Genomic DNA, 27,974 nt, shown 5'->3' with positions numbered 1-27,974 from the left:
TTGTAGGTGGATTTGAGCCTGCTTAAACATAGTAGGTCGTAGATAGACAAAGATTTTGAGGTGCGGGCCACGCTGTCTCGTCGTTGTTATCATTTTTCAAGGCCAAGTCCAAAACTAGATTGTACCATTATTATTATGGGAATAATTTTAGCGACCAAATCCTGAATCATATAATTTAAAACTTGTTCGATTCAAATTAGTGTAATAAACTTTTTTCGATGGCGGGAAAGTCATGGGAAAAAGAAAAAGGCCAATTTGTTTTTGCTTGAAGAATAAAGGTGATACCAGTTAATGAAAAGTTAGAAATGGAAATGGAATTGCTCAAGTTGTCCAAATTCAAGCTCCAGCTTCGAGCTCTCGTCACAGAATCTCGCGATCTCAGAGTAACGCCTTGTTTTTTTCTTCCAGTTTTCCATCGCCATTGCAGTTCTCTCTCTCTCGCTCATGTTCTTAATTTTTTTTAATAGGAGAGAGAACGTTGCGCTACCGAGCAAATCCATCTCTTAATCCAGGTTAGATTTCATTGTACAATTTCTTGTTTTCTTTTTTTTTTTTTAAATAAAAATTTTCTTTGCCTGGAAAACTGATACCTGGCGTTTGGACGCAGAAACAAAAGCAAACCGAGGAGGAATACAGTAGAAGGATACAGGAATTGCAAGCCGAATTAGCTTCATCTAATGAATCACATCAAAAACTTGAAAGAAAGGTTTGCGAAGTTCGTTTCGCGCCTTCTTCTAGATGCTCGTGAAAATGCTTCTTTGTTAGAGGTTGAAATAGATGCTGTTGCTGCAGGTGAGTTACCTTCACAACGACAACGCTTTGCTTGAAAACAAGCAAAAAGAGTTGCAAGGGACCATCCAGAGCCTACTTCAGTCCAGAGATAGTTTTGTTAATGCTTACCAGGTCCGTGTTTGTTAATTCGTTATAATTTTTGTGAAGTAAATTGATATTGCAATGACCAAATTTATGCCCAAGCACAAAGAATCGATACTCTGCAATGCCTTAATCGTTTTTTGTTTATATCATTTCAGAGTTTAGCTCATAGTGTTCGTTATTGCTATTTTTGAGCTTAAGTTTTGTATGAGATAGTTATATTGTTTTGAAGACTTAATCATGTCAAGAAAATGTATTCAACTTATATATTATTCATCAGCCTAATTTTTATGTGCAGGAATCTACTTGTGAAATGAAACAGTCAATTGAAGCTAGAGATAGAAAACTTACTGTCCTGTCTGAGAAAATAAACTCTCATTTATCACTATTTGATTCAATAGAAAAGGAGGCATTCTCTGTCAAGCAAGTTGTGGATAATGTGCAAAGAACTGTGAGTGAAAAAGAGGAAATAGGCATGTAACTGTTTAATCTATTTCCTTTTTCATAACTACCCTCATCTTGTACAATGACATGCTCAATCGTTATTCTGAGGTTGCAGTACTTGTATGCTTCTAACACTGTTGGCTGTATTTAGTGTCTGGATTAAGGAGAAAAATGGATCAGGTCTCTGCATTTGGAAAAGCATTTGTTGGTAATTTCGAGCTCTTGTTTACCTGCTTTATTCAGCCCATCACTTTGGAGTATGAAAACCTATGTTTCTCTGACTCTTCATATTTTCTAAAGTACCCATGTCGAGCACATATCCAACACTATTAAGTAGACATGGGTTTGGGAGTATGTAGGAAAAACTTGAGAAGATAGGATGTGTCTGTGTTGGACACATTACCTATTTCCAACACTTACACCTTGGGAAAATAGATGGAATCATGCCCAAGTCTTTCTTGGCTTGGAGACCTATGTGAGTCATGAATTGATCTGTACTAATTTTTTATCCCTTCCAGGGAAATGGGGAGGAGGTTGCATTATATATATTATTAATAACTTGGGTGCTTTAGTACTCTCAAATTATATTTGTTCAAAATCCAATCATTCCTGATGCAACACAAAAGCCAAATTATGCAATCAACAAGAATCATTACCTTCTTCATTGTCTATTTGAACTGGATTTACTTTTAATTTTTGCAGAAAAGATCCATGACTTAGAAAAGAGACTGCAAAATGATGAATATGAGTTTCAAAGAAAGAATAAAATTATTTCAGAGCTAGAAGCGCAGTTAGAAGTAGCAAAAATTAGTGACTGCAGCCGAGCTCAAATTGAAGAGATATCCACACAAGTCTTGAAGATATATTTTTTTTTTGTTTCGGAAGAATTAACTTGCGATTTCAACTAAAGAAATTTCTCATCATTGTGTTTCCTTAGACAACCTTACCTTCAGAAAACCATATCAGCAAACGACACAGTCATACAGAATCTCATAGCTCAAAAAGAGGTATCAATTTTATGCTGTGAATTGTTCATTTAACATCCTTCTCTATGTGAATTTGTTCTAAACTTCTCCAGATGCTTTTATAATCAGGCATTGCATTTTGAGGTGACAAGTTTAGCAAATATATTACAGAAGATTCAGAATGCTGTTGCAAATATGAATGAAGAGGTAAGAAGACTTAATTTGACTTTTAGCATATCGTTCCCAAAGCTGAAACAAGAAATGGACTTTATTCTTAAGTCTTAACTGTTTAATAAGCTATCTAACGTCATAGCTAGTCCTGTGAAATATAGAGAAATACCTTACTAATGAAATGTTTAGATTTGTCTAAAAACATTTGCCTTTAGTGTAATAACCTCATGCCATGGGAAGAAGGAGCCTTTTATATATTGATGGTGGCTTGTAAACTTCTCTTCGTGTTAATATCCAACTGAACATTTTAAACTTATAGTCTTTGAGACTTGGTTCTGGGATTCTTCCAGTGAACCAATAAATTGAATAGTTTAATCAGCAACTTGACCAATTTGAGCTTCTTTACTCATCTGACAACTTTTTCCTTGTGAGTCTCTGTTCAAGTACTTTTGTTTCTCCTTAGAAAGAAAGGAAAAAGAAGCAAAAGATTAAACTTTCAAAATAGCTTGATCTGCCACCCATTTGTGTTTTCTATCTGAGACGTTATTGATTTATGTGGCAGGATAGAAGGGTCTTCTCCTCGATGCTAGAAACTCAAGAAGAGTGTAAAATGGTTACACCAAAGGAAGATAACCGGTATAATGAATTACATAAAGTGAACATCTTTCCTGAAATTGAGCGTACCTCTCCAAATTTAAATATATTAGTATGTGTTCTGATAGAAGACAAATTTATTACAGAAAAAAATGTTTCATAATTTACATGTACATTTATCTCAAAATTTGTATGCACTGGATTGTCAGGTCATTCTGATCAAGCTTTTCAATGAACTAGAAAAGTATTTTATGCACATTTTATGTGATATGGCTCCTGATAGGTCTAGACAATTCTTTACATGTCTGCACTCTACAACCTACATGTATGCATGTGCATGTATATGCATGCCAGTTTTATGCTTCCCATTTGTTGTTGAGTTTTTACTGTTTGTTCAAGATAGACTGTAAAGGCAAAATGACATCCATAGTGGAGTGGGAAAAAAAAAATGATATTAGCAATCAATTTTCTTTTTCTTTGCTACCTTGTTCTTAGTTATTTGTATTGTAATTGGCCCACCAGGATTCGAGATACAATTAGAGACAGTGCTGAACAATCTCCTCATAAGTCTTGCAGCATGGATGCTGCAGAGAATAGAGGTATTGATCTGTCACCCATTTGACTTTTTCATCCCTCCAACATAAATGCTGTAAGACTTCGTCATAAAAGGACTGATTATGTCGGGAGATATTTCATCCGTCTTGTATCCGTGGAGAGTGCATCTCTGAAAGAGAATTTAACATATATGGAGAGGTCAACTTATGCTTGCTAGTCACAAAGTAGGGAAAGAGTTACTACAGGTTAGACTTGGCAATTTTAGTTACGATATGTTAACACGACACGAGAAGATACAGAATTAAATAAGTTTGGGTTTAACCTTAATGTGTTTCGTGTTTAATCGTGTCTGTATTTAAGATATAAAAATTTTCGTATTTTAACGTATCAGACACGAGTAATATATTTGAACACGTTTAATTAATCGTGTCATCGTGTTTAATCGTATATCATGTTTAAACATGTATACGTGACACGTTAAAAATTAATTGTCAAAGATTATTTTAGTCTTATTTAAATAATTTTAAATAATTATTTAAATAATTTTAAATAATTATTTAAATAATTTTAAATAATTATTTTAATAATTTTTTTAAATTTATAAAGATAATAATATAATTATGTCCTGTTCAAACTTTAATTTTGAATTTTTGTTTTGTTATATTTGATGTTATTATTATTTTTTTTTTGTAATTATTTTTGTAATTACTGATTTTAAATTTAAATAATAAAATTATATTTAATTGTGTTAATCATATTATTAATCGTGCGTATATTGACACGTTTAACAAATTTATTAATCATGTTGTATTGTATTATATTATTATTAAATATATATGTGTACGTATTTTAAATTTAAAATACAAATATTATTCGTGTTGTATTCATGTTTAATTTTAATATGTTTCGTATCTAATCATGTCTGGCACGTTTAAGATACGAAAACACGAATTGTCAGGTCTACTACATGTGATGTTCTACAAGCTTGCTATGTTTCTTTGCTTCATTCTTTCATAGGTTTTTAATCGCTGTGTGGTTGCATCAATTACATGTAATGCAGTGACCTATATTTTTAGTTCCGTTCTGTAGCAAAAACAATTGTCATTGTTAATCTATCTGAGAATGAGAAAATTTTGTTACCCCATATCTGCATTACTTTTATCCCCTTGTATGGGTGGCAAGCATGATTTCATTAATTGTTGAAGCAACCCTTTTCTTTTTGGGATTTGTAATTTAGCTTTTCAGCTATCTCGGGGTTATAATTCAACTGGCAACCACTGGCAAGCAAACAATGCTTCCAATTCTTGTGTTTCAGAGGCAAGTTATTTTGTTCTAAATATTAACAAAAATAAACATTCAAAATATTGGCAGTCGTTAAAGCAAGAAACATGATTCTTTTTGCAATGATGTGTTCAGTCTGCCTGTTCTCCACTGTCAGCTTGCTCTGAATCGCAACCACGTGCCAATGTTGTGAGTATCTCTGTAAATGAAAGAAAGGTATGTGATACAAATATCTTAGAGCCAACTAGTCGTTTGATTAATAAAGGAGTTTTCCTTTTATTTTTTTTTAATGTATATGATAAGTTTGCTTAAGGAATTTCATTCCATATCCTTAGGAATATCAAAGAGTTGAAAATTTCCATAACACCTCATGCCTGTGCATTTGGGATTTTTTTCTATTAATTTTTTTTTATTTATACGTATAGGACAACTGCACAATATCAGTACACCAACTTGATTTAGAGTGCTCAACTACCCAGGCAGAAACATCCAAAGATCCAGGTCAAAATCTAGTTTAGCATTATTTGTCATTTCTGGATGGTGGCCATTTTGAACATTATTCTCATGCCTAGGTATTTCTGTTTGAATTCAGATGCAGAAGCATGATTACGTAAGGAGCGCACCGTGATTGCTGCAAAGCCTAACTTGAATTATGTGTAGTGATTGGGAACTTTTGTTTGTTGAAGTTTGAATTGTGATGATATTTCTTTCTACTTTTGCAAATGCCATGATTGTACATATTCTGCCGATCTCGATATTTACACCATGATTGTACATATTTCTTCCCACTTTTGTGAATGCCATGATATCAATGCTGTTGAGATGTAAATTGCTAAGGACAATAATGAAGTAAGCCCATTTTGGAATTTTGGTGTGACGGAATGGGCAAATGCCGGGGGAGTGAAAAGGAAATTGAGGGGAAAGAAAATTTTAGTAAGTTGGTCATATGATTATTTCAAGCTCATATTAGCATAGGTTTGTGTGGTTTCTGTTAGCCAGGAAGTCGTATTTGGCCCTCCATTTTTGATCCACATATAAAGCGATTGGTATACAAGTCAATCCAATAAGCCAAAGCTAATTAGGTAAACCATCAAAAACTAGTATATAGCCTAGTCAATATGTGATGCAGGAATCAAAGGCCGGTTCAAAAATGGCTGTCATTGTCCTAAGAATATGAAAAAGAAGTCAAGAATTCCGATGCAAAGTGGACATGGAGCAAATCCATTTGGCGGCACAACAAGGAGCTGCTGGGTAACTCATTTTTAACTCATTTTTTGTTCTTTGATTTTATAGAACATTTATTTCCATGTTAGAATATCAATATACTTGCTTGTGTTGCCGATCTCAAGAGAGAAAAACAAGGACGAAATATATTGGAAAAGCTGTTCATGGGGCAACGCACACATTGGAGTTGCACCTTGTTCCCGTTGGCCATTAGTTTTGGGCCTATTGCGGATGTAGCTTCACCTCAACGGCACGGTTGTTGACCTCATTAAATGGTCCCTACGAAATGTGCCTTCAATTCTTCCCATATTCTGCTCCGTCATCTCACCCTTTTGGACACAGGAAAATTCGTAAAGTAAACGCCGCAAAGTTGGTTCAGATTTGAGAACCCATAAACAAATATCTATAACATAAGCAAAAGGAAGCCCCAAAGGGGTTTCACACTTGGTCATGTTTCTATTAACATGTGATTAATTTAAAATAATTAATTAAAAAAAATTTAAGTTGATTTTTGTAGGGTCGATTGCATTAGAATTATTAACAGGAGATTTTTTTCTCTTTAATTTCAGGAAAGGTTTTTCTTACATTGAGTGACGGTGTTTTGGTTAATAGATAATTGAAACTAACAATGTTTTCATGTATTAAGAAATAAAATTTTTTTGTGGATATTTGTAGATTTCATCTAAGTTTGACGTGAAATAAATTTTTAATTTTTAATGAGATATGATAGGAATTACAAGGTGGATTAATTTTAAATAATTTTAAAGGCATGAGATAAAAAAGTTTTAATTAAAATTGAACATCATTTAGAAAATTTCGTCATTAAAACTAAAAAAGTTTAATAAGTATAATTAACATTCATTTTATTTTGACTTTCAAAAAATATTCATTTTATATTAATAATTTTATTGTATCAATTATGTAGCTTATCAAGAATTACTTTTAAAATATTATATTTTCTCAATATAAATTTGATTTCACTATTAGAATCATGTAATTACCAAAATATGATTATATCAACATTAGCATATATTAAGATCTAAAAAATCAAATGTTTTCAAAAAAAATTATTTAAATAAAAAATTTTGTTAATAAGAGAAGAGAAAATATTTAAAAATTTTTTTAAATTATCNTTACTATTATTATTATTTATTTTATTATTATTATTATTAGTATTTTTAAATTTCAAATTATGTCTCTTTAATTTTTAATTTTTATTAATTAATTTTTTTTTTTTATTATAATATTATGTAATTTTAAATTATTTTTAATAAAAAATTCAACACCGACACGAAACGGTGCATCACTCAAATATAAATTATCAAAGTCAATTAATTGGAATTTGTGTGCCCAGAGGCTTCTGAACTATTAACAAAAGTCTTGTCTACGCATAAATACTCCCTCCAATCTCAGCAACACCAACCTCCCTCTCTCTCTCTCTCCATATTTTTTATTGCCTTAATTTCTGTACTGTATATAAAAGGAAGTCTTAACGGAGCAAGGGTTTGAAAATTTTGAACAAGACGTTTAACAGGATTCTCAAATTGTCATGTGGACTTTAGAGGAGGGGAGTTGTGATGTGTTTAGTGAGTGAGTTGCATTCTGTGGGGTATAAGCCGGACCGACCATGTGCAATGCACGAATTTACCTCTAATAAATATAATTTGTACGTTTATATCTTTTATTATTTGAAAGAGCTCAATACTAATTTTCCCTTCAAATTTATACTTATCTAACAAATAAATATCAATTTTAATAAACCAAATATTAAATTTAAGTTCTTCTGTTCAGCTACAGCGACGACCAATTTTTCCTTTTTTTACATGACCTTACCAAGCCTTTGCATTCGGAAAAATATACTACTATTGAAGAGTTATAAAAACATTAGTTAGCATCTCTTTGTCTTTTGCTAAATCTTGTATTCTAAATTTTGAATTGTTAAAAAGTGAACGAGGGGTATATCTAACGGATTTTTATTAATTTAAGAGAGAATCAAGTTAATAATATTGTCATATAATATAATAGATTTATACTAATTTAATTTATAATTTGTATAATTGTTATTATTATATTAACACTCTCCTTCAGATTCAAAGTGGTCACGACGATACTAGCTTGAATTTGAAAATCAAGTTTTGAAGTTGTTCAAAAAGATGTGTCTCGGTAAAAATATCAACGATTTGTTCTGAAAAGGACACAAAAAGTCAGATGGAGAGCCCCCTGGTAGCATGATGAAGCATAAAATGATAATCAATCTCAATATATTTGATATACTCATAACACAAATCATTATGAGTAATTTGAATAATGCTTCAATTGTCACAATAAAGGACAATAACAAAAAAGTGCGTGACGCCGATATATTTTTGTAATCGATAAAGCCAAAGTAATTTCTATTATTATGTTAATATCTGTGTTAATAATGGTTTAGGTGTGATAAAAGATTTCTTAATTCACTTAACATTAATCACATAATAAGTTAAGAGTAGGTTTATGAATCACTTATTTAACCTCAAAATACCAAACATGATTTGAAAAAAAAGATTTAATTCCCTAGAGAAGTTAATAACGGTTGTAGCAAAACGTGGTAGATAAAGCTAAACGATGCATCTCCAAAGAATTTGTAGTAAATAGGGATGACAATGAATACTTTATAATATGGTACTTTGCATTACCCGATACAATCAAGTAAAATTAGAGTATTCTATAATTGAGTTTAAGTAGGATTTGGATAGTAAAACTACTATCCATCAAAGGATAAAGTAGGATTTAAGTAGTAGTCATAAGATACTACCAAAACCAAATTATAAATAATAATTTTTAATATTAAGTTTTAATTTAATATATTTTTTAATAAATTATTTATAATTAATATAATACTTATTAAAATTCATTAATTGTATATGATTTTAAATTTTAATTTATTTTTTATGAGTTAACTTTAATCTATGAATTAAATTTCATCAAGAATATATATATAAAAAGTTGATTCTAAATTTATTTTTAATTCCGGACAAGAGTTTGAGTTTGTACTTTTTACAAGTATTAATAGTTAGGTGCGAATAATAAGTGTTGATTTTTAATCAAATTTAAGTAAAATATAAAAAATTAAATTTTAATCGAAACTCAGATCCAAATAGTTAAAATTTAAGAGTATTTTATGTCTTATAAGATTACGATGTAGTAATGGTAGCGTTCTAGGAAGGAACATAAGAAAAAAGGAAAGCGGGAGGCTGCATCCACCGAACACACCTCGGATGGACTCAGAATACCCAGATGCTTTGCTTAATTATTTTACTCACATTTAAGAAAGCCCGCCTTAAGGTTTTAGTGCAGAGCGAGCGCAAGTAATAATGGTTGCTTTCGTCAAAGCTTTCAAAACAAAATTCGTGTGGGCATGGGCATCTGCTCATGACGTGATTCCCCATATTAATTACTATAAAGGAGATTTTTAACCTTTAACATCTATTCATAACGTTTGATTTTTTTTTAATTTTCCTTTTTAAGTGTTAATATAAAAATAAAGGTCCAAATTTAAAATTGGATCTTTTAACTATGTCAATTTCATGGTTTTAGTATTTTTACTAATAATGTTTATGAAATTAATCTCTTTATTTTAATAAAAAAAAATGATTTGCAGACAATTGAGAATGATTTTAAACTTTTACAACTAAATTTGGTAGTGTAGTATTTTTGTTGATAATGTAACATGCTAATTTAAATTTTTTAACCACATGATTCGTATTAGTAAAAAATATATTTTTTTGATTAAAAATTAATTTTTATAATGTTAAAAGTATTAGTGTTATTTTATTAAGATAATATATGATATTTTTGAAATTGATATATATCGCATGGTTAAAAGTTAATACACATCAATATGTTAGTCATCATCAAAATGTCATGTCTTCTATCATCTAAGTAAAAGATAAAATCTTAACATTGTTATTAATGGTTAGTCATCATCAAAATGTCATGTCTTCTTTCATCTAAGTAGAAGATAAAATCTTAACATTGTTATTAATTGTTGTTAAATCGATTTTCAACAAATTATAAAACTAATTTTGTTAACATTGAGATTATGGTAAAAAAATTAGACTCAAATTTGGAAAAGAAAATTAAAGAGATAGGTGGAAGAATTGTTTTGTCACATAATTGTATAGAGTTGGGTAAATTTGTCAATTATGTTCGCGTGTCTTAATCTATCATGTATATATAATATATTAACAATTATATGTATAAGCATGAACATGATACAACTAATTAAACATATCATAATCTTAGTATATACATAGATATGTTTATTAAATGTATAACATGATACAGCACTCTTAACATGTTTATTAAATAAATCAGATTAAATTTGTTATGGCATAACACAGCTTATAACCCATATAAATGATTAACATGATTAAAATTTTAAAAACAATTAAATTAAAATACATACTAATAAAATAGAAAGCCATTTTTCAAATTTAAAATAAATAATTAAAAAAAACTAAAATAAAACAACAATATCCATCAATCATGTGAAAAGTCTTCAAATAAATCGTTGAATAATTGATACTGATGTTATAAACAAATAACGAGCAGAGACGTTAAATATGATTAATTAAATAAACAATAAATGGGTAAAATGTTATATAAGTATAGGATAACATAATAAACTAAACATGTTAATGGGTTAAATGGAATTGACATTTTTAAAATATAAAATTTATATGTATTTGAACATGTTAGACATGATTAATATACAATTATTTTAAACTCAAATCCACTTTAAATTTTAGTGTGTATTGTGTCGTATTTACTTGTGTTGTACAAAATGATTAGCTGTAGAGTTGGGGCAACGGAAAGATTGTGATTGAAATTAATATGGCAAAACATAAGGGCGTGTGGTGCGTGCAACCAAATTCCTAGTGCCATGCATGCCCTTGAACCATAGTTTTAATTGCCCAAGCTGTTGCCATCCTCTGATTTGGATGGACATTTTCTTGAGGGAACCTTTCGCTGATTCGGTCATACAATATAAATAGTCGTCTTCAAACCGGTCCCGTTGCCAATTCATTATATATTCATGCGCCCCACAGTTGCCCACCCATTGGCTACACCTATTTTTTTTTCCTGTCCACAGATTTATATGTATATACCGACCAACACTTTGATTCATCTGATCTTTATACTAGTACTGCATCTTTTCCATCTTTTGTTTGTAAGTAATGCTTATGTAAGGGATGATTTTTTTATATTTATTTGAAAATTTGTTGTTATTTTATCTTTTGAATCATAAATATGAATTTGTGATAAATGATAATTTTTAATTCTTTATTGATGTGAGGTGAAATATATCAAAATTGATATAGACTTAGATAAGAGTGAGTCCCTTTCTTTTATGGATAAAGACAAAATAACTAGTACAACAGAAAAAGTAAGGTAAATTGTCACCAATCTTATATTAATAAGAGATAAAATGAGTTTTGAAGTTATAAATGAAAGCTTTCTTGTACTTAATAGGCATGTTTTTTGATTCAAAAGCGTGAATCCATAACAGTCATCTATATTTTATTTATATACACATGAATTTGATTTTTTTTTATAAGAGTTACAAATAAAGATTTGTAATTGTAAATTCCACTCCATTTACAATAGATAGAAAAATGGTTTCTTTTGGGACATATATATATGTTACGAAATAAATCTGAAAGAACAACTATAAGAGAAATATAAAAGAAAGTATTTAGAAAGAAAAAAATTATTTATGGGGAGAAAAAAGATCTTATTGAAGTGTGTGTTTACAAATAAACTGATGGGGCCTATTTATAAGCAAATAATCCCTTTATCTTGATAGAATTTACAAGATGAAGATAACACTTAGAGATTAAATGGATTAAATCCTAATCCAATCTAATTTACATCAAATCTAGATATAGATAGAATAAATGAATATTCACAAAAATATTCATAACACTCCCCCTTGAATATCCATTGTATTAAGAATATGCCTTGTTAAAACCTTACAAGGAAAAAACCTCATGGGAAAAAAATTCGAGTGAAGGAAAAAAAGTATATAATTCTTTTCAAGAATACGCTTATAAAATACTACCTCATTAAAAACCTTATAAAAAAAAACCCAGTGGGAACAACCTTGATGAAGGAAAAGATTACAGTGCGTATTTTACTCCCCCTAACAACTGCATTATTTAATATATTTAAAACGGCACATCCCAATCTTTTATACCAACTTTTCGAATATTGCAGTAGGAAGGGCTTTAGTAAACAAATCTACTAGATTGTCACTTGAATGAATTTGTTGAACATTAATATCACTCTTTTCTTGGAGGTCATGAGTGAAAAAGAATTTTGGTGAAATATGTTTTGTTCAATCGCCTTTAATGTATCATTCCTTTAATTGTGCTATGCAAGCAGTATTATCCTCGTATAATGTTATTGGAATTTCTTTCTTGGTTGTCAAACCACACATTTCTCGAATATGTTGAGTTACAGATCTTAACCAGATACATTCACGACTTGCCTCATGAATTGCTAAAATTTCTGCATGGTTAAAAGAAATAGCAACTATAGTTTGTTTTACAAAATGCCATGAAATAGTCGTAGCTCCATATGTGAATAAGTAACCTGTCTGGGATCGAGCTTTATGTGGATCTGATAAATATCCTGCATCTGCATAACCAATTAAATCTTATTTTAATGCATTTGAATAATATAAGCCTATATCCATTGTTCCTCGAAGATATCGAAGTATATGTTTAATTCCATTCCAATTGTCGTAACGTGCGGGTCCGGGAATCCGACCGCTAGACGTGAATGTGAAAACTCAATAAAAAAATTAAACTAGGAGTCGCCACCAATCTTTTTTACTAGGTGCGATTGGCCACCTATTGACTCGATTCTAATCGATGAAAACTTAAATTAATTTTAAGCCCACCGAAAAGAACCTTAAACTGGTCTACAATTTCCTGGATCTAGGTTCGGGAGTACGGTTACGCCCGGGGAAGGATTAGCATCCCTCAGACGCCCGTTCTATGAACGGTACCATTTTTAGATTATCCTATTGGGCTTTAATTTTTAATCTCACTAGATTTTCTTAATTATTATTATTTTTTTATCTTTATATCTCCTATTTAACCTAAAATGGAATGCAAATGGGTGGCGAGATGAAATGCGTGGCGTGAGATAAAAATGCCGAACAAACAACCTTTTATTGAGGATATTTTTCGAATCCGCCCATCATACTGGTGGGACTCGGGATATTCTCTCACCTAGGGATTTATCCGAGAAATTCGCCTTCGCAAATTTGACGAAAAATTCCCGTCATCGGGGTCATCGTACGTTTTCTTTTTAAAATAATATTTTTGTGCATAATGAATCCAACTCGGGCAAAAGCCTTTTATTAAAGATGGTTCTCGAGCCCTCCCATCATACTGGTGAGACCCGAGGACATCTTTTCACCTAAGGAACTTTTCGAGAAATACCCGCCTTCGCAGGATCCCCGAAAGATCCCATCATCGGGGCTTAAACTCGAAAACAAAAATATTAATATGCAATGATATGTATGATGCGATATGTATATGCTATGCTAATACAATTATTTATTTTTTATTATCATCAATATTTTTTATTTTATTATATATTTTATTATCATATTTCCTATTCTTATTTCTTATTATTACTATTTTTTTTATCTTTATCTTTACATTTTTTTGTTCTAAGTTCTTATGTTTTCCATTTATACTTAGACAAATTGCTTATAATTCTATATTATTTTAGTAAGCAAAAATTATATATTTTTATTATACTATTTTTTATTTTATATATTTTTTTATATTTTTATTATTTACACATTTTCATAAGCAATCTTTTATTCAAACCTAATGCCTAAGATCTTACTTCATATGTATACTATTATTATTTTATTATTTTTTTATCTTTATCTTCACATTTTTTAGTTTATGCCACTTAATACTCAATACTTAATTTTAGATTAGTTATTTTTATTATTTATTTATTTATTTATTTATTTAATGTCATGTATATTATATTTCCGTAAATTAATTATTTATCATATGTTTGAATTGTTATTACTTTATTATTATTTATTACTTATTATTTATTTTTATCAAGTAATTTTATCAAGTAATTTTTTGTATAATCATGCTCTTTATTTACTAAGGATTTCGGAATCTTGAAATCGAGGCCCTCCCATCATACTGGTGGAGCCTTGATTCGGATCCCGAGCCTAGGGAACATAAACTCGGGATTGCGACTTCTCGCATCTCGATCGATTATCCCATCATCGGCCTGTTATACTTATAGTTAATATTATAGTATTTTGTATTTATTTTATTATTCATTATCTTTTTTTATTGAAGAGTTAATTATTATTTTTTAGATTGATTCCCATATCTATTTTATTATAATTATTTTGATACTTAACATAATATATTTATTTATATTTATTTACATTTATTCATCTATCTCTATTCACTATATATATATATTTTAATGTACATAAATATTTCCCATGCTCTTTTATATATTTTATTTAAGAATACCTCACTAATAGCCTAATAATTTCCAATTTCACTTACTTATTCTATACGTAACTCTTTAACTTACTATTTATTTCATTCATTTATATATATTTCATTTAGCAATCTATTTTTTGTTTTGCATATTTACTTCATTCACCCTTACTAAACATTCTCCTACATTTAAATTTTTTATTAGCTATATGTATATATTTTTATTTTTATATTGTATTTTTATATATAGATTTATATCTCTCTATGTGTATTATCTTCTTTGTCCTAAAAATAGTATCTAAAAGATTTTAGAACCTTATGTTAAAGTAAGCCAATCCTAATCCTAAAAGACATTCTTCAGAAATTTCTAGGGCACTATATTAAAATATTTTCAGATTAATCATATGAAGCTTAAATTGAATTTTATAGATTAAATCCAAACAAATCAAACCATAATAACCTAAGCAATTAAATCATTATGAATCAATTAGGCAAAGGAGTGAAGTTTTCCTTACCTGATCACACTAAATTAGTTCAAGACAATTGGGCTAACCACAACTGGCACTAAACGCGCCATTTGGCTCTGCACAGCACCCTCTGGAGCACCAAACGACACCGTACGGCTTAGGGGAGATGGACTTCCTTTTCTTATTTTTCTCTCCTCACTTTTCGCCTTTCTTTCTTCTCTCTATGCCGGCGGTACTTTCTCTTCTTCTCTAAAAATGCCTCCTTTCTCTTCTCTTCTCAAATCACCCCCCACCGGCGGCAAACACTCCAGATATTACTCCTCTCACCGGCGGCAAACCCCCAAGCTATTACTCCTCTCACCGGCGGCAAACCCCCAAGCTATTGCTCCTCCTAACCGACGGCAAAGACCCCAGTTTTCACTCCTCCTAACCGGCGGCAAACACCCCCAGCTTTCACTATTCCTCTGCTCAAAATCCCAAAAACCCCCACTCTCAATAATCAATTCCTATTTCTCTTTTTTTTGATTGATTTTTCAGTGCTCATTGTGGATTTTTTTTGGTGTGGCTGCTGGGATTTTTCTTGTTGCCCGTTCTCCCCCTTTGGTTGCTCGGATCCCCCTCCCCTTTATACCCGATTTCTGGGCTCTGGAGGGGCAATTCCACTACCCTGCCAGACGCGAAAAATTCGCGTCTGGCAGGTGAGAGAGGTGCCTGGCAGGGTGCGTCCGCACCCTGCCAGTCGTACCTCTCTCCTTTTTTTTTTTCATTTTTTCATTTTTTCATTATTATTATTCTTTTTAAAATTTTATTATATATATATTTTTTACTCCATTTTTTTATTTGTAATTTAGTGTCTACACCAATGTCTTCGAGTTGGAGAAGAACTATATCTTGCTAATAAATTCACAGCAAATGAAATATCAGGTTGTGTATTGCTAACAAAATATATTAATGCTCCAATTGCACTAAAATATGGTACTTCAAGACTAAGAAGTTCTTTATTATCCTCACGAGGTCAGAAAGGGTCTCTTTTTTTTTTCACATCTAATGATCTTACAACTATTAGTGAACTCAATGGATGTGCTTTGTCCATATAAAATTGTTTTAACACTTTCGCTATATAATTAAATTGATGAACAAAAATTCTATTTGTTAAGTGTTCAATCTGAAGACCCAAACAAAACTTTGTTTTTTCAAGATTTTTCATCTCAAATTCTTTCTTTAAATAATCCACAACTTTTGATAACTCTACAAGAGTTTCAATAATGTTTAGATCATCAACATAAACATTAATTATCACAAATTCATATCCGAATTTTTTAAAAAAAAACACATGGGCATATAAGATCATTTTTATAGCCTTCTTTTGACAAATATTCACTTAGGCGATTATACCACATACGTCCAGATCATTTTAATCCATATAAAGATTTATTTAATTTAATTGAATAAATCTCCCGGGATTTTAAATTTTGTGCTTCAGGCAACTTAAATTCTTCAAGGATTTTCATATAGATATCATTATCAAGTGAGTCGTATAAATAGGCTGTAACTACATCCATCAAACGTATTTCAAGCTTTTCATGTATTGTTAGACTAATTAAATATCAAAATATAATTGCATCAACCACAGGAGAATATGTCTCCTCATAATCAATACCAGGCTTTTGGGTAAAACCTTGTGCGACAAGCCGTGTTTTATATCTCACAATCTCATCTTTCTCATTTCGTTTTCGCACAAATACCCATTTATATCTCACTGGTTTTACGCCATTTGGCGTACAGACTACAGGTATAAAAACTTCACGTTTTGCAAGTGAATTTAATTCCACTTTGATTGTGTCTTTCCACATTGACCAATCATTTCTATATCTATATTCTTCAACAAGTGTAGGTTCAAGGTCCTCATTTTCTTTCATAATATTGAGCGCTACATTGTATGCAAAAATATCGTCGATGATTATTTCATTTCGGTTCCATCTTTTTCCCGTCATGACATAATTTATTGAGATCTCTTCATTTTCACTAATTTCAGATAACTGAATTTCTTCTGAAATTATGTCAGAGTTCTCTACTGGAGTTTTTGTTTCCTCTTCTTGACCATCTTGAATATTTGCTCCTTTTCTTTTTTGAGGATTTTTATCTTTAAAACCGATTAGTCTTCCATGCTTTTGGTGTGCCTTGTCCTACAAGGACATCAATGCTAATAGGAGCATTTGCAACTAGTATATAAGATTTAGTTATTCTGTTTAGATCAGTAAATACGTCTAGCAACTGATTTACTATATTTTGTAAAATAATTATCTTTTGAACTTCAAGTTTATATTGCTTTGTGTGAGAGTCAAAACTAGATAATGATAATTCATTATAAGAATTTTTTTTTTAGCTGCTTATTTTTCTCCCCCTAATGTTGAAAAAATTGTTTCATCAATATGATAATTGACAAACTTTGTTATGAATAAATTTCCTATTGATAATTCTAAATATGTAATTACAAATGGAGATTCGTATCCAACATATATTCCTGACTTCCTTTGAGGATCCATCTTTGTGCATTGTGGTGGAGCACTTAAAATATATATCGCACATCCAAAAATTCTTAGATGAGAAATATTTGGTTCTTAACCATAAACCAATTATATAAGGAAAATTGATAATAACTCGTTTGGCTGATGCATACAAATACTGCTGCATCCAAAATGGTATGCCCACAAGCACTCATTGGAAGTTTGAATTTCATAAGTAATGGCCTTGCAATTAGTTGAAAGTGTTTAATAAATAATTTTGCGAGACATTTTGTGTATAAATATAAGTAACAGGTTGTTCAATATCTATTCCAACTAATATGCAATATTAAAGGTTTGATATGTAAATCCACCAGTATTGTCAAGAAAAATAATCTTGATTATTTAACTAGGAAAATGTGCTTGCAAACGAATGATTGCAAATGCCAAATTGCAAGCTGATAATAAGCACACATGTGACCATCTAGTCGATGCATCGATTAAAACTGTAAAATATCTAAATGGTTTACATGGTGGATGTATAAATCCACATATAACCTTGAATATTATTAAAAAAACATAGGGAATTTAGTCCCAACTTTAAATGGTGATAGGTTTATAATTTATTTACCTTCAGAGCAAACAACATATAAAATTCATTAGATTAAAAAATCTTCTAGTTTTTTAATGAATGATCATATAAATTTTTAATCTTTTTTTTTTTGCATCATTATTGATCTGGGATGGTCTAACTGATCATGTCAAACATTAAAATTATCAGTAAACTTTTGGTTTACTATAGATTTTAATTATTCTAATATTTGTATAGTTTAATTCTGAGAACAAAACGAGTAATTTTTTTTAGCACACGCTTTTTACTTAAGATAATAGATGTAATATAGAGGTATTAAGTGTCTTTTTTATTTGTTGTCTCAATATGATATCTATTCAAACAAATATCTTTAAAACTTAATAAACTTCTTTGAGACTTAATAGAAAATAATACATCCTCTATTATAAAATTTATTCCTCAAGGTAGTAAAATATTAGCTCTTTTGGAGCTTTTAATTAATCTTGTACTACCAAATATTGAATTGACATTGATTTTTTTTTTTTAGATGTCAAGTAGGAAAAATATTTCTTGTCTTTAAATATAGTGTGTGTTATAGTAATGTCTGTTAGACATATTTTTACATCATAGATCTTAGATCCAACAATATGAATATTCATAAATATATACAATAAGAAACTTACAAGTTAACATAAAAGAATATTAAGAATAGAATAAAAACACATAATAAAAACATATTATTTTGGTACATTGAAAGTATTTATCTATTTGTGGTAGGTTACAAGTATACATCCATTTTTGGTGGGTGATCCGCATGTGATGGGTTATCCACTTCTGGTGGATTATCCATTTTTTTTAGTGAATTAAGGCATCCATCCATTTTTGATGGTAAAACTATATATCCACTTATAGTGGTAAAATTATTCTTAAATTCAGATGATAAAATTATTCATCCACTTCTGGTAGTAAAATTATAATTAAAATAGTAATAGTGTAAATGTTACATTCACTTCAAGAAATGGATGGATTCGTGATTATGACCATAATTATTAAATGATGTCGCATTCACTCACAGATTTATAATTTTTTATTAGTAGGTCATCTATCGCATTTACTTCATGGGATGAACATTTATAATTTTTATTAATAGCTCGTTTGTCACATTCACTTCAGGAAAAGGACATTCATGATTTTTTATTAATAGCTATGTAATAACAAATTCACTTTCCGATCAAGGGACAAAATATATACTACATCAGAGTAAAATTCATATTAAGGTTGATTTTTAGGGAATGAAAATACTAAAGAGATATCAAGTCACTTACTTGATTTTTTTAAAAACCAGAAATCAAAACCCAATCACTGAAATCCTTTTGAAGCTTGAAGATGATGAAAACATAATAATTCCAAAACTTGCTAATAACGTGTTATGAAATAAATCTGAAAGAACAACTATAGAGAAATACCAAAGAAAATATTTAGAAGGAAAGAAAGTATTTAGGGAGAGAAAAAAGATCTTATTGAAGTGTGTTTACAAATGAATTGACAGAGTCTATTTATAGGTGAATAACTCCATTATCTTGATAGAATTTATAAGATGAAGATAACACTTAGAGATTAGATGGATTAAATTCTAATCCAATCTAATTTACATCAAATCTAAATATAGATAGAATAAATGGATATTCACAAAAATATTCATAACAATATATATAAACAAATTGGACTTTTATTTTATTTTTTGCTCCTTGGAGATGTATTTTCTCATGTAATGGGCGTTATTTTTCCGGGTCCTTTGGCCTTTCCCGTGAGGCTTATGAGTTTAGAAAGTGTAAATGTTGGCTTCTATTTCCCAACAATGTATGCCCCACTAGTAAAGCCTTGCTGATAAGGCATTTGCTTTTCAATATATCCAAATGAAAAGAAGGAAACCCTTTTGGCAAACTAAGATTAATTAATTATAAAATCCTCTCTCTCTCTCTTTCTTTTTGGTATAAAAAGGTTAGGATAAATATATGATTTAATCTCCAAACTTAAGTGGAGATATATCACATCCTACAAAGATAACGTATTCAGGATTAACTCCAACAAAGAATTGTATTAATCCGAAATGACTTGACAATTTATCATATCTCTCATCTTTGGCATTTTCTCTTTGATAATAAAGCTCATGCTAAGAGGTTGTACGCCAAGGCGCTTTGTCAGCATCTGAAAAGAGAAAAAAACTAGTCACAAAAAAATGCAGTACCATTTAGGTAGTTTGCTTTGCCATTTTCTTGGTACAACCATTTAGGTAGGTTTGGTGAAACAAAAGCTAGTACCAAAACAATTTCAACTAGTACTCCACTTGCATTTATTTTCATACTTGACATGTTCTTTTCACGTCACAACATGGGGTGCAAGGAAATATCTTTTGGTGCTGTGCTACATTAATTCTTTTGTCCAAATCCAACCTCCCAATCTTACCATTAAAGCTGCGGCCCAAGGTTAAACCGGAAACAAATTAACTCAGGTTAGACAGGATACTAAGATTATCACGTTGGAACCAGTCATTAACAACAACAACAGCAGACACAGACAGAAATGGCGGGGGTATCCCCAAGGCTGAGGCTGAGGCTGAGGCTGAGGCTGACATATCTAGGGTGAAGTTTAGTTACTGTAAATTTCACCTCTTGCCTTTGCCCTGCAATCCAAGAACCATCAATTCAACTACCTCCCCCTTTTTATTGCTCAATAGTCAATTCAAAGCAGTACGTAACCATCAACAGCGATGGAGGTTGACGTCAGCTATTTCGGCTTACAAGCCAGCCATTGTCATTGTGAGTATATCTGTAATCACGTTGCTTTGTCATTTACACACCATTGAACGAAGATTTACCTCCAAACATTTACCAGACAATCTTTTGGAAAGGACTGGTTTTTCCTTCACATGCAAAAATCCAAAAAAAAAAAGAAAACTCAAACGTGGGTTAGACGAAGTGGGAGTTGGGCGAAAGAACAACAAAGCAACAACCGAGGCGTGGCCAAACGAGCAGCAGTTCCACGAAACTCTATCTGTGCCAGGCTTCCCGCACGTTCGCCTAATCACACTGTGCCACCTGGCATATGTTTGCACCCTTCGATGGTGGGACCTACAGAAAATTATAGCGGAAGATGGAATAATAATTCTATAAAGAAGAAATAATAATAATAGTATAGTAATAATAACAAGGAGGAGGGGAGATGCCTTACGCAGGCTGCAACAACGGCCGTCACTAGCGTGAGATGAGACCCTTTCCCCCATTTCTCTCTTACATAAGATTAGTCTGAAAGAAACCACAAAAACAAAATAATATGAATTTTTGCTTTTTTTATTAATTAATAATAATAATAATAATAATAATAATACTCTCCCTCCAAAAGGAAAAAAAATGGTAGTTTTCGTTTGCGGTTGTTAATGTGATTGTTGTTGTTATTGATCATGATGTTGCTGTTCTTCCTTGTTTAACTTTCTCTTCTCTCTAAAAATCTCCGCTCCCTCCTCCTCTCTGTCTTTTGTTTTGGCCTTTTCGAGGATGGTGATATCACAGAGAGTTGAATTGATCTGTTAAGAAAGACAAGGGAAGAGAGAGATGGGGGCTTGCGCGTCGAGACCTGAAGGCTGTGTTAGCCCAAAATTAAGGTCTTCAAAGAAGAAGAACCGTAAAAGAAGGAAAAGCTGCTTGAAGAAACGAGTGTCTTCTCGGTTATCTGAGGTATCCTCCGATAAGGTTGATAGGCCTGCTCCACCTGATCATCACTCTTCCTTTACCAACCCAACTTGTCAAGGTCTTTTCCTCCCCTTCTCTCTCTCTCTCTCTCTATCATCAAAACTTAGCCTATTGGTTTTTGATTTGATTTAGCCTTGTGTTTTGCAATGTGATCACGGATTTTCATTTTCTGGTTGATTTCCTTGATGGGTTCTGGCTGCTGCGCTGTTTTTGGTAGATGCATGGAAGGTTCTGTGTGGTTAAGAGTCTGATTCTGGTTTATATGTTACCGGGAAATGCATGCCTGTATTATAGGTTAAAGGCATCTATAACGGTAGCTATTTGTTTTTACCAAGGTGAAATTTATCGTGGTAAATGTGGTACCTACTCTTTCTATGATCTATAACCTGAAGCTTTTGTGTGAGCATATCCCCAAATACTGGGATTGTTATACAGATTGTTTGTAGATGATCAGAGTGAATGTAGGTTGATAGAGGAGAATTTTTACCGTAACCAAATTTGACGGCAGAGTTCTGGTGGAATTAACTTCCTCCCTATGTGCCAGCGCAGCATAGAGTATACAAAGATACTAATAAAAAGGCAGAATTACGAACTTTCAACTGTTAATTTTTCGTAACCCCAGAAGTAGTTTAATCCGTTAAAGATCTTAATTTGCCATTCTATTAAGCTTTAGCAGACTGGGGATTAATCTGTGGCAGATGCATCTGAGCTGGTTGGAGTTCGATTGAGTTGGAGCTAGCTGCTGCACTGCACTCATTGGTGGTTTCAAGACTACACTGATGTTGCTAAGAAGATTATTACGATTTGATATAACGAACAGTTTTCTTCTAGGTTCAAAGTTGGGTCTAGAGATTTGATGAAGTTAATTTCCTGATGTCCCTTGAATGAGGTGTAAATTATAAGCTTATGAAGATAACTATGTTACTATTTTCATTTTCCATTGTCTTGTTCAGTTAACAGAATAGGTGTTAAGATGGGAATTGTTGACCGTGGAATAAGGAAAAAGAATGAAATATTGGACACCTTTTTTTGTTTTTCCCCCTCAAACTTCCCTACTTCATTGCTTTGCTTCAATGCTGATTCTATATCATACACTACAGTTTTATCCATAAAAAATCCGTCACATCTGATCACCTTTTTTTTTGTTTATATGTTACCAGACTTCTGTTTTTTAGAGTTTTGAAGATGGTAATGCATATAGAATCTACAGTTTCTGATGCCTGCTTTCTCTATATATTTGGTCATCAATTTTGTAATTTAGAATCCTACTTGTTCAAGCATAATGGATAATGCTGCATATTTGCTTATTGATAAGAGCGAGGAACAATGGTGTAAATTAATCTCTATGTGTTAAGATTACATTTGTGCGTTGGTGAATTACTTGTTAAATTAGTCAAAAATTTCCTTTGGTTAATAGATATACTACTCTGGTTCTTCATTGATCACTTTCTGTGATTTATCTTTTTTACTTCAGCAGATTTTCCTTTTATCTTTTATTTCTTAATATATATAACTTACTTCCAATCTATTTACAATTTTTCTCCTGATTCTCGCTTCTACGCATTACCTTTTAAAATCTGGCCTTTTCTAAGTTGGCACTTGGAAGCCAAAAAGTTGCTCCAGAATGTAATTTGTTGGGACCATAATAGGGTAATGATCCTGTTTTTATATGTCAGGACAATAATTATCCCTGATTTATAATTCACTTGTTCAGTTTGTCATGTTACAAAGTTATGTATAAGTATCGGCATTGTTACAGCATTTCAGCTAGAACAAGTTTATTTTAGTTATAGCTGAATAGCTCTGATGTTTTTATGATGTGATGTTGGCAGGAAGCATCGACGAGTGGTTTGATCCAGTTGCAGTATTTGACTCTGACTGTGATGAGGAGTTTGAAAGTGTTCAGGAGGGTATGATATTTAGAAATGTTACTCAGACATCCTTCATTTAAACTTACTTTTCTTTTTCTTGAAGATTATCTGAAATGGTACCATTGACTGCATATGCATCCATATGTGCAGATGTGCTATCTTTAAATGGTCTTGAAGGTATCTCTATATCCAGTATTTCATCTCTAAAAGATGCTAATTGTGGAGAACATTCTTCTTTAGTTGATCAGATGCAGAAACCAGGGGATTTATCAGCTGGAAATTCTGCATGCAACTCTGTTGGTGAGGTCACTAGAAATTCAAATAGTCAGGTCTTGAATTCGGAGGATGTTAATTCCCAATCAAAATCTGATGGGCCTTCAAACAAAGCAAAGCAACCTGTATTCCTTGATGATATTGCCTCCTCTGTGGATGAAGGTTCTGGAAAGGAGGAAGGATTGTTGGATAACTGTGGCATTCTTCCAAGCAATTGTTTACCTTGTCTTGCATCTACTGTTCCATCAGTTGAAAAGAGAAGGTCACTCAGCTCTAGCCCACCAAGTGCAAGGAAAAAGAATGCCTTAAAACTTCCATTTAAGTGGAGAGAAGGGCATCCCAATGCGACCCTATGTGAGCATCTATGTTATCCATTGAACTTTTTAATCTGCTGGATATAAACTAGAAAGTTCACCCATACTGTAGTCAACATCATCATCTTTATCCTAAATTTGTTGAAGAGTCTTATTATGAGATTGCTAAATCCATGTGAAATGGTTTTCAGTGAAGGTGGGATTAGTTTTAATCGTGTAGGAGCTCTGATTAGATTTATCTCTTCAGACTTGAGCAAAGATATTAGAATAGTTTTCTCACAGAATCATTTAAAGCTGGAATAATGAAGCACAGTCGCTTCTGTTGTTGCTGTTAACATATGTAGTCTTTTAGAAAGAAGCATTGTAACATGAGCATAGGAGTTTTTCTGTTAGAATTTTTTAAATTTATTCCTTTTTTTTTCACTTAGTTTCTTCGAAGATGCTTCTTCAGAGGCCAAAAGCAGGCTCTCAAGTACCTGTATGCCCTATAGAAAAGAAAATGTTTGATTGTTGGTCTCATATTGAGCCGGGTACTTTCAAGGTTCGAGGAGAAAATTATTTTAGGTATGACTGTAAGACTGTCTCTGATTCATTACTTTAACATATATGTGAATACTATTTTACGCAAAATTATTCATCATTATGAAGCAATAGCATGTACGAGACTTTTACAAGTTTTTTGATTTAGGCATCACATTGGTGGATCTTTTATTATCTTGTCTGTTTCTCACTTAACTAGGTAACTATTGTTTAATGGGCAGGGATAAGAAGAAGGATTTTGCACCTAACCATGCTGCATATTATCCTTTTGGCGTTGATGTATTCTTATCTCCACGAAAAATAGATCACATAGCTAGATTTGTTGAACTCCCTGTTGTTAGCCAGTCTGGGAAACTACCATCTATCCTGGTTGTTAATGTTCAGGTATCTCTCCTGTACAGTTGCACTTTGTGAATAGATGTGTGTTTTTGTTATTTTTTTTTTCTATTTTCCATGGGATGGAAGTGCATTGTAATGGTTCTTCTTGTCTTTGTTATGCCTTCAACATGCACTGTACTCACTTCTTAGTGCAACTAATGACTTCCATCACATGACAAAATCATCTTGATTCTTGAGCCATCCTCAGTTTTTTTTTGCATTGTTACTCATCTGATTTAACATTATAAATCTTGTTTTATCATGAGGTGCACTCTCCGTGCCACACAATAAACAAAAACTTAAGCATTCATAGAACTTTATTTAATTATTTATTTTTCCATAGAGTTCAATGCTAAACTTCAGTGACTCTGCAGATTCCATTGTATCCTGCTGCACTTTTTCAGAGTGAAACTGATGGGGAAGGGATGAGTTTTGTTTTGTACTTTAAGCTTTCTGACAGTTACTTGAAGGAGCTTCCGCCTCACTTTCAAGAAAACATCAGGGTAAGATGGATACATGCTAAATTTATGTCAATATTTTCCCAGAGATTCACTTTGGTGATTATGTTGCTGCAACACTATCCTAGTAGAGATGCAATAATAGTCTCAACTCCTAATGTTTTGATTACTACTTAATTATCATGCCATAAGTTTTTAGTTTTTACCAATATCATTTTGCCAATGACACTTATTTATTTGAAGCATTTGTCTGATTGTCTCTGCTGCTTTATGTTTTTATATTTAGGTGATCTCTTCATGTATTAATTCCCCATTTCATTATCTGATTTACAACCAAGTTTACTATGTTTCTTTTTAAAACAGAGGTTAATTGTTGATGAAGTTGAGAAGGTTAAAGGATTCCCTGTAGATACAATTGTCCCATTTCGAGAAAGGTTGAAAATATTGGGTCGTGTTGCAAATGTGGAAGATCTTCATATGAGTGCAGCTGAGAGGAAGCTTATGCACGCATATAATGAAAAGCCTTTTCTTTCACGTCCACAGCATGAATTCTACTTGGTAAGTCTGTATATCATTTCTTTCATATGTATGTATGTTGAATTATTCCAAACATATGTTATATGAAGTTAGATTTAACTAAGTTATAACTCTCATTCATGAACACAATTTTCTATCTGTGATTTTGTGGCTAGTGCTGACAGATAGCAATGGCATTGCCACCTAAGCCATCGCATATATATCAGATCAAGATCATAACTACCTGCAATAAGCAATTCTATTTGTAGGTAGTTCTGGGTTATAATTTGTGATATGTGATGGACTGTTTGGAATCCCCATTGACATTGAGCAAATCCATTGTGTTCTATATAGCTTCTGAAAAGATTCAACCATGTCTCTGCATGCGCTTTGTGTTTCAAACTAGTTTCTTTTCCTTCCTGGTTGAATGGCTGGGTGGCACCATCAAGGGTACCCCTCAACCATCTCTTAAAAATCCCACCAGGAAAAAGGTAAATAGATAGATAAAGGGGGAGGTGTGGGGCAGAGGGTTTAATGGCTGATTAGCCTGAGAAGTTATAAGATGCTGCATTATTAAATTAATTTTTACCAACTTATATTGGATGACTTGCTCCAATGGGGGCAACCTTGAGTAGCATTGGATCATAAAGATACATTATCTCATTATGATTTCTTTCTTGGGCTCACCAGTCACCGCAATGAGTTTTTGCAGGGAGAAAATTATTTCGAGATTGATATAGATATGCACAGATTCAGTTACATCTCTAGGAAAGGTTTTGATGCATTCCTAGATAGGCTAAAGCTCTGCATCTTAGATGTTGGCCTCACAATTCAGGCAAGTTCAAACTTCTCCTCCCAATTTTCTCCTCAAAGATCCCCCCTCCCCAAACAAGGTTGTTGGATTTTTGGATGCTGGTTTTCTAATATCATTTACTCACACATGATGTTTGCCTCCTAAAACAGGGGAATAAACCTGAAGAGTTGCCAGAGCAGATCTTATGTTGTATACGGTTAAGCGGCATTGACTATATGAATTACCACCAACTGGGCTTAAGTCAAGAGCCCTCTGATTTAAGTGCTGAAATGTTGTAACTCTTGTAGCTATGATCCAAAAAATGGCTAATTTCAGAGAAATTTCTACGCCTTGTTTGTTGGTACTAGAATTTCTGAACTCAATAGCCAGAGACAACAAGTGGACTTCTTCACCTGTTTGTCTCCCTACTCAGATGACATTTAGAGCTTATAGTCACCGGTGTGGTGGTCAATGTGTTTGGTAACAAATGCAAATCAGGAGGGTTTTGGTCAAAATTCGTTCACTGGATGGCGATGAGTTTAACCAGATAAGCATATGCGCGAATAATAACTTGTACAAACAGATAGTATGGTCATAGGAACTTAAAAGAAAAAGAAAAGAAAAAAGACCAAAGGTACGCCCTTTGAGATCCTTTTACTTATCTATTGCTGTTAGTTTTAATATTTAGGTTCAGGGCATGGCATTTCCACACTAGTTGAATTCATATTTTTTATAATCTTTGCTAGATTCAGGCCTTTTCTTTTCTGTGAGTTATGTCGTGTTAAATGAATAATAGGATATAAAAGTTAAAAGTATGGCTTTACAAATTCTCCTATCCTGTTAATTAAGCATGGCACAGACTCTAACACTGTATTTACCTTGAGTCCTTT

The 27,974-nt window shown here is 31.9% G+C and overlaps 2 protein-coding genes across 5 annotated transcripts; both read left to right on the top strand.

Moving 5' to 3' along the window:
* Positions 151 to 6,142, top strand: LOC18609317 (GRIP and coiled-coil domain-containing protein 2). 3 transcript variants are annotated; one of them, XM_018114636.1, is made up of 16 exons: positions 153 to 383; positions 468 to 512; positions 608 to 706; positions 793 to 903; positions 1,172 to 1,346; positions 1,469 to 1,525; positions 2,020 to 2,156; positions 2,265 to 2,324; positions 2,412 to 2,489; positions 3,016 to 3,089; positions 3,570 to 3,646; positions 4,840 to 4,919; positions 5,019 to 5,099; positions 5,309 to 5,384; positions 5,476 to 5,493; positions 6,013 to 6,142. In XM_018114636.1, exons 1-15 carry the CDS (start codon positions 306 to 308, stop codon positions 5,487 to 5,489), a joined length of 1,242 nt encoding a protein of 413 aa, XP_017970125.1. In that variant the 5' UTR covers positions 153 to 305; the 3' UTR covers positions 5,490 to 5,493; positions 6,013 to 6,142. The 3 variants fall into 3 exon arrangements, with proteins under 3 accessions (XP_017970126.1, XP_017970125.1, XP_017970124.1); XM_018114635.1 differs by lacking the exon at positions 6,013 to 6,142 and having other exon boundaries at positions 155 to 383; positions 5,476 to 5,749; XM_018114637.1 differs by lacking the exons at positions 5,476 to 5,493; positions 6,013 to 6,142 and having other exon boundaries at positions 151 to 383; positions 5,041 to 5,099.
* LOC18609316 lies at positions 21,431 to 27,745 on the top strand. Of its 2 annotated transcripts, none has more exons than XM_007044354.2 (9): positions 21,431 to 21,999; positions 23,774 to 23,851; positions 24,053 to 24,439; positions 24,828 to 24,963; positions 25,161 to 25,323; positions 25,692 to 25,820; positions 26,139 to 26,333; positions 27,004 to 27,126; positions 27,255 to 27,745. In XM_007044354.2, exons 1-9 carry the CDS (start codon positions 21,804 to 21,806, stop codon positions 27,381 to 27,383), a joined length of 1,536 nt encoding a protein of 511 aa, XP_007044416.2. In that variant the 5' UTR covers positions 21,431 to 21,803; the 3' UTR covers positions 27,384 to 27,745. The 2 variants fall into 2 exon arrangements, with proteins under 2 accessions (XP_007044416.2, XP_017971495.1); XM_018116006.1 differs by having other exon boundaries at positions 23,963 to 24,439.

This window comes from Theobroma cacao, chromosome 2, assembly GCF_000208745.1.
Source record: "Theobroma cacao cultivar B97-61/B2 chromosome 2, Criollo_cocoa_genome_V2, whole genome shotgun sequence".
NCBI classification, from domain to species: Eukaryota; Viridiplantae; Streptophyta; class Magnoliopsida; order Malvales; family Malvaceae; genus Theobroma; species Theobroma cacao.
This window is presented reverse-complemented; position numbering and strand designations above follow the sequence as displayed.

Coding starts and splice junctions, on each gene's coding strand:
- LOC18609317 (XM_018114636.1), top strand. CDS start 306: ATGGAAATGGAATTGCTCAAGTTGTCCAAATTCAAGCTCCAGCTTCGA. Junction 707..792: donor ATCAAAAACTTGAAAGAAAG/GTTTGCGAAGTT, acceptor CTGTTGCTGCAG/GTGAGTTACCTTCACAACGA. Junction 1,526..2,019: donor ATTTGGAAAAGCATTTGTTG/GTAATTTCGAGC, acceptor TAATTTTTGCAG/AAAAGATCCATGACTTAGAA.
- LOC18609316 (XM_018116006.1), top strand. CDS start 21,804: ATGGGGGCTTGCGCGTCGAGACCTGAAGGCTGTGTTAGCCCAAAATTA. Junction 23,852..23,962: donor GTTTGAAAGTGTTCAGGAGG/GTATGATATTTA, acceptor CCATATGTGCAG/ATGTGCTATCTTTAAATGGT. Junction 24,964..25,160: donor CGAGGAGAAAATTATTTTAG/GTATGACTGTAA, acceptor TTTAATGGGCAG/GGATAAGAAGAAGGATTTTG.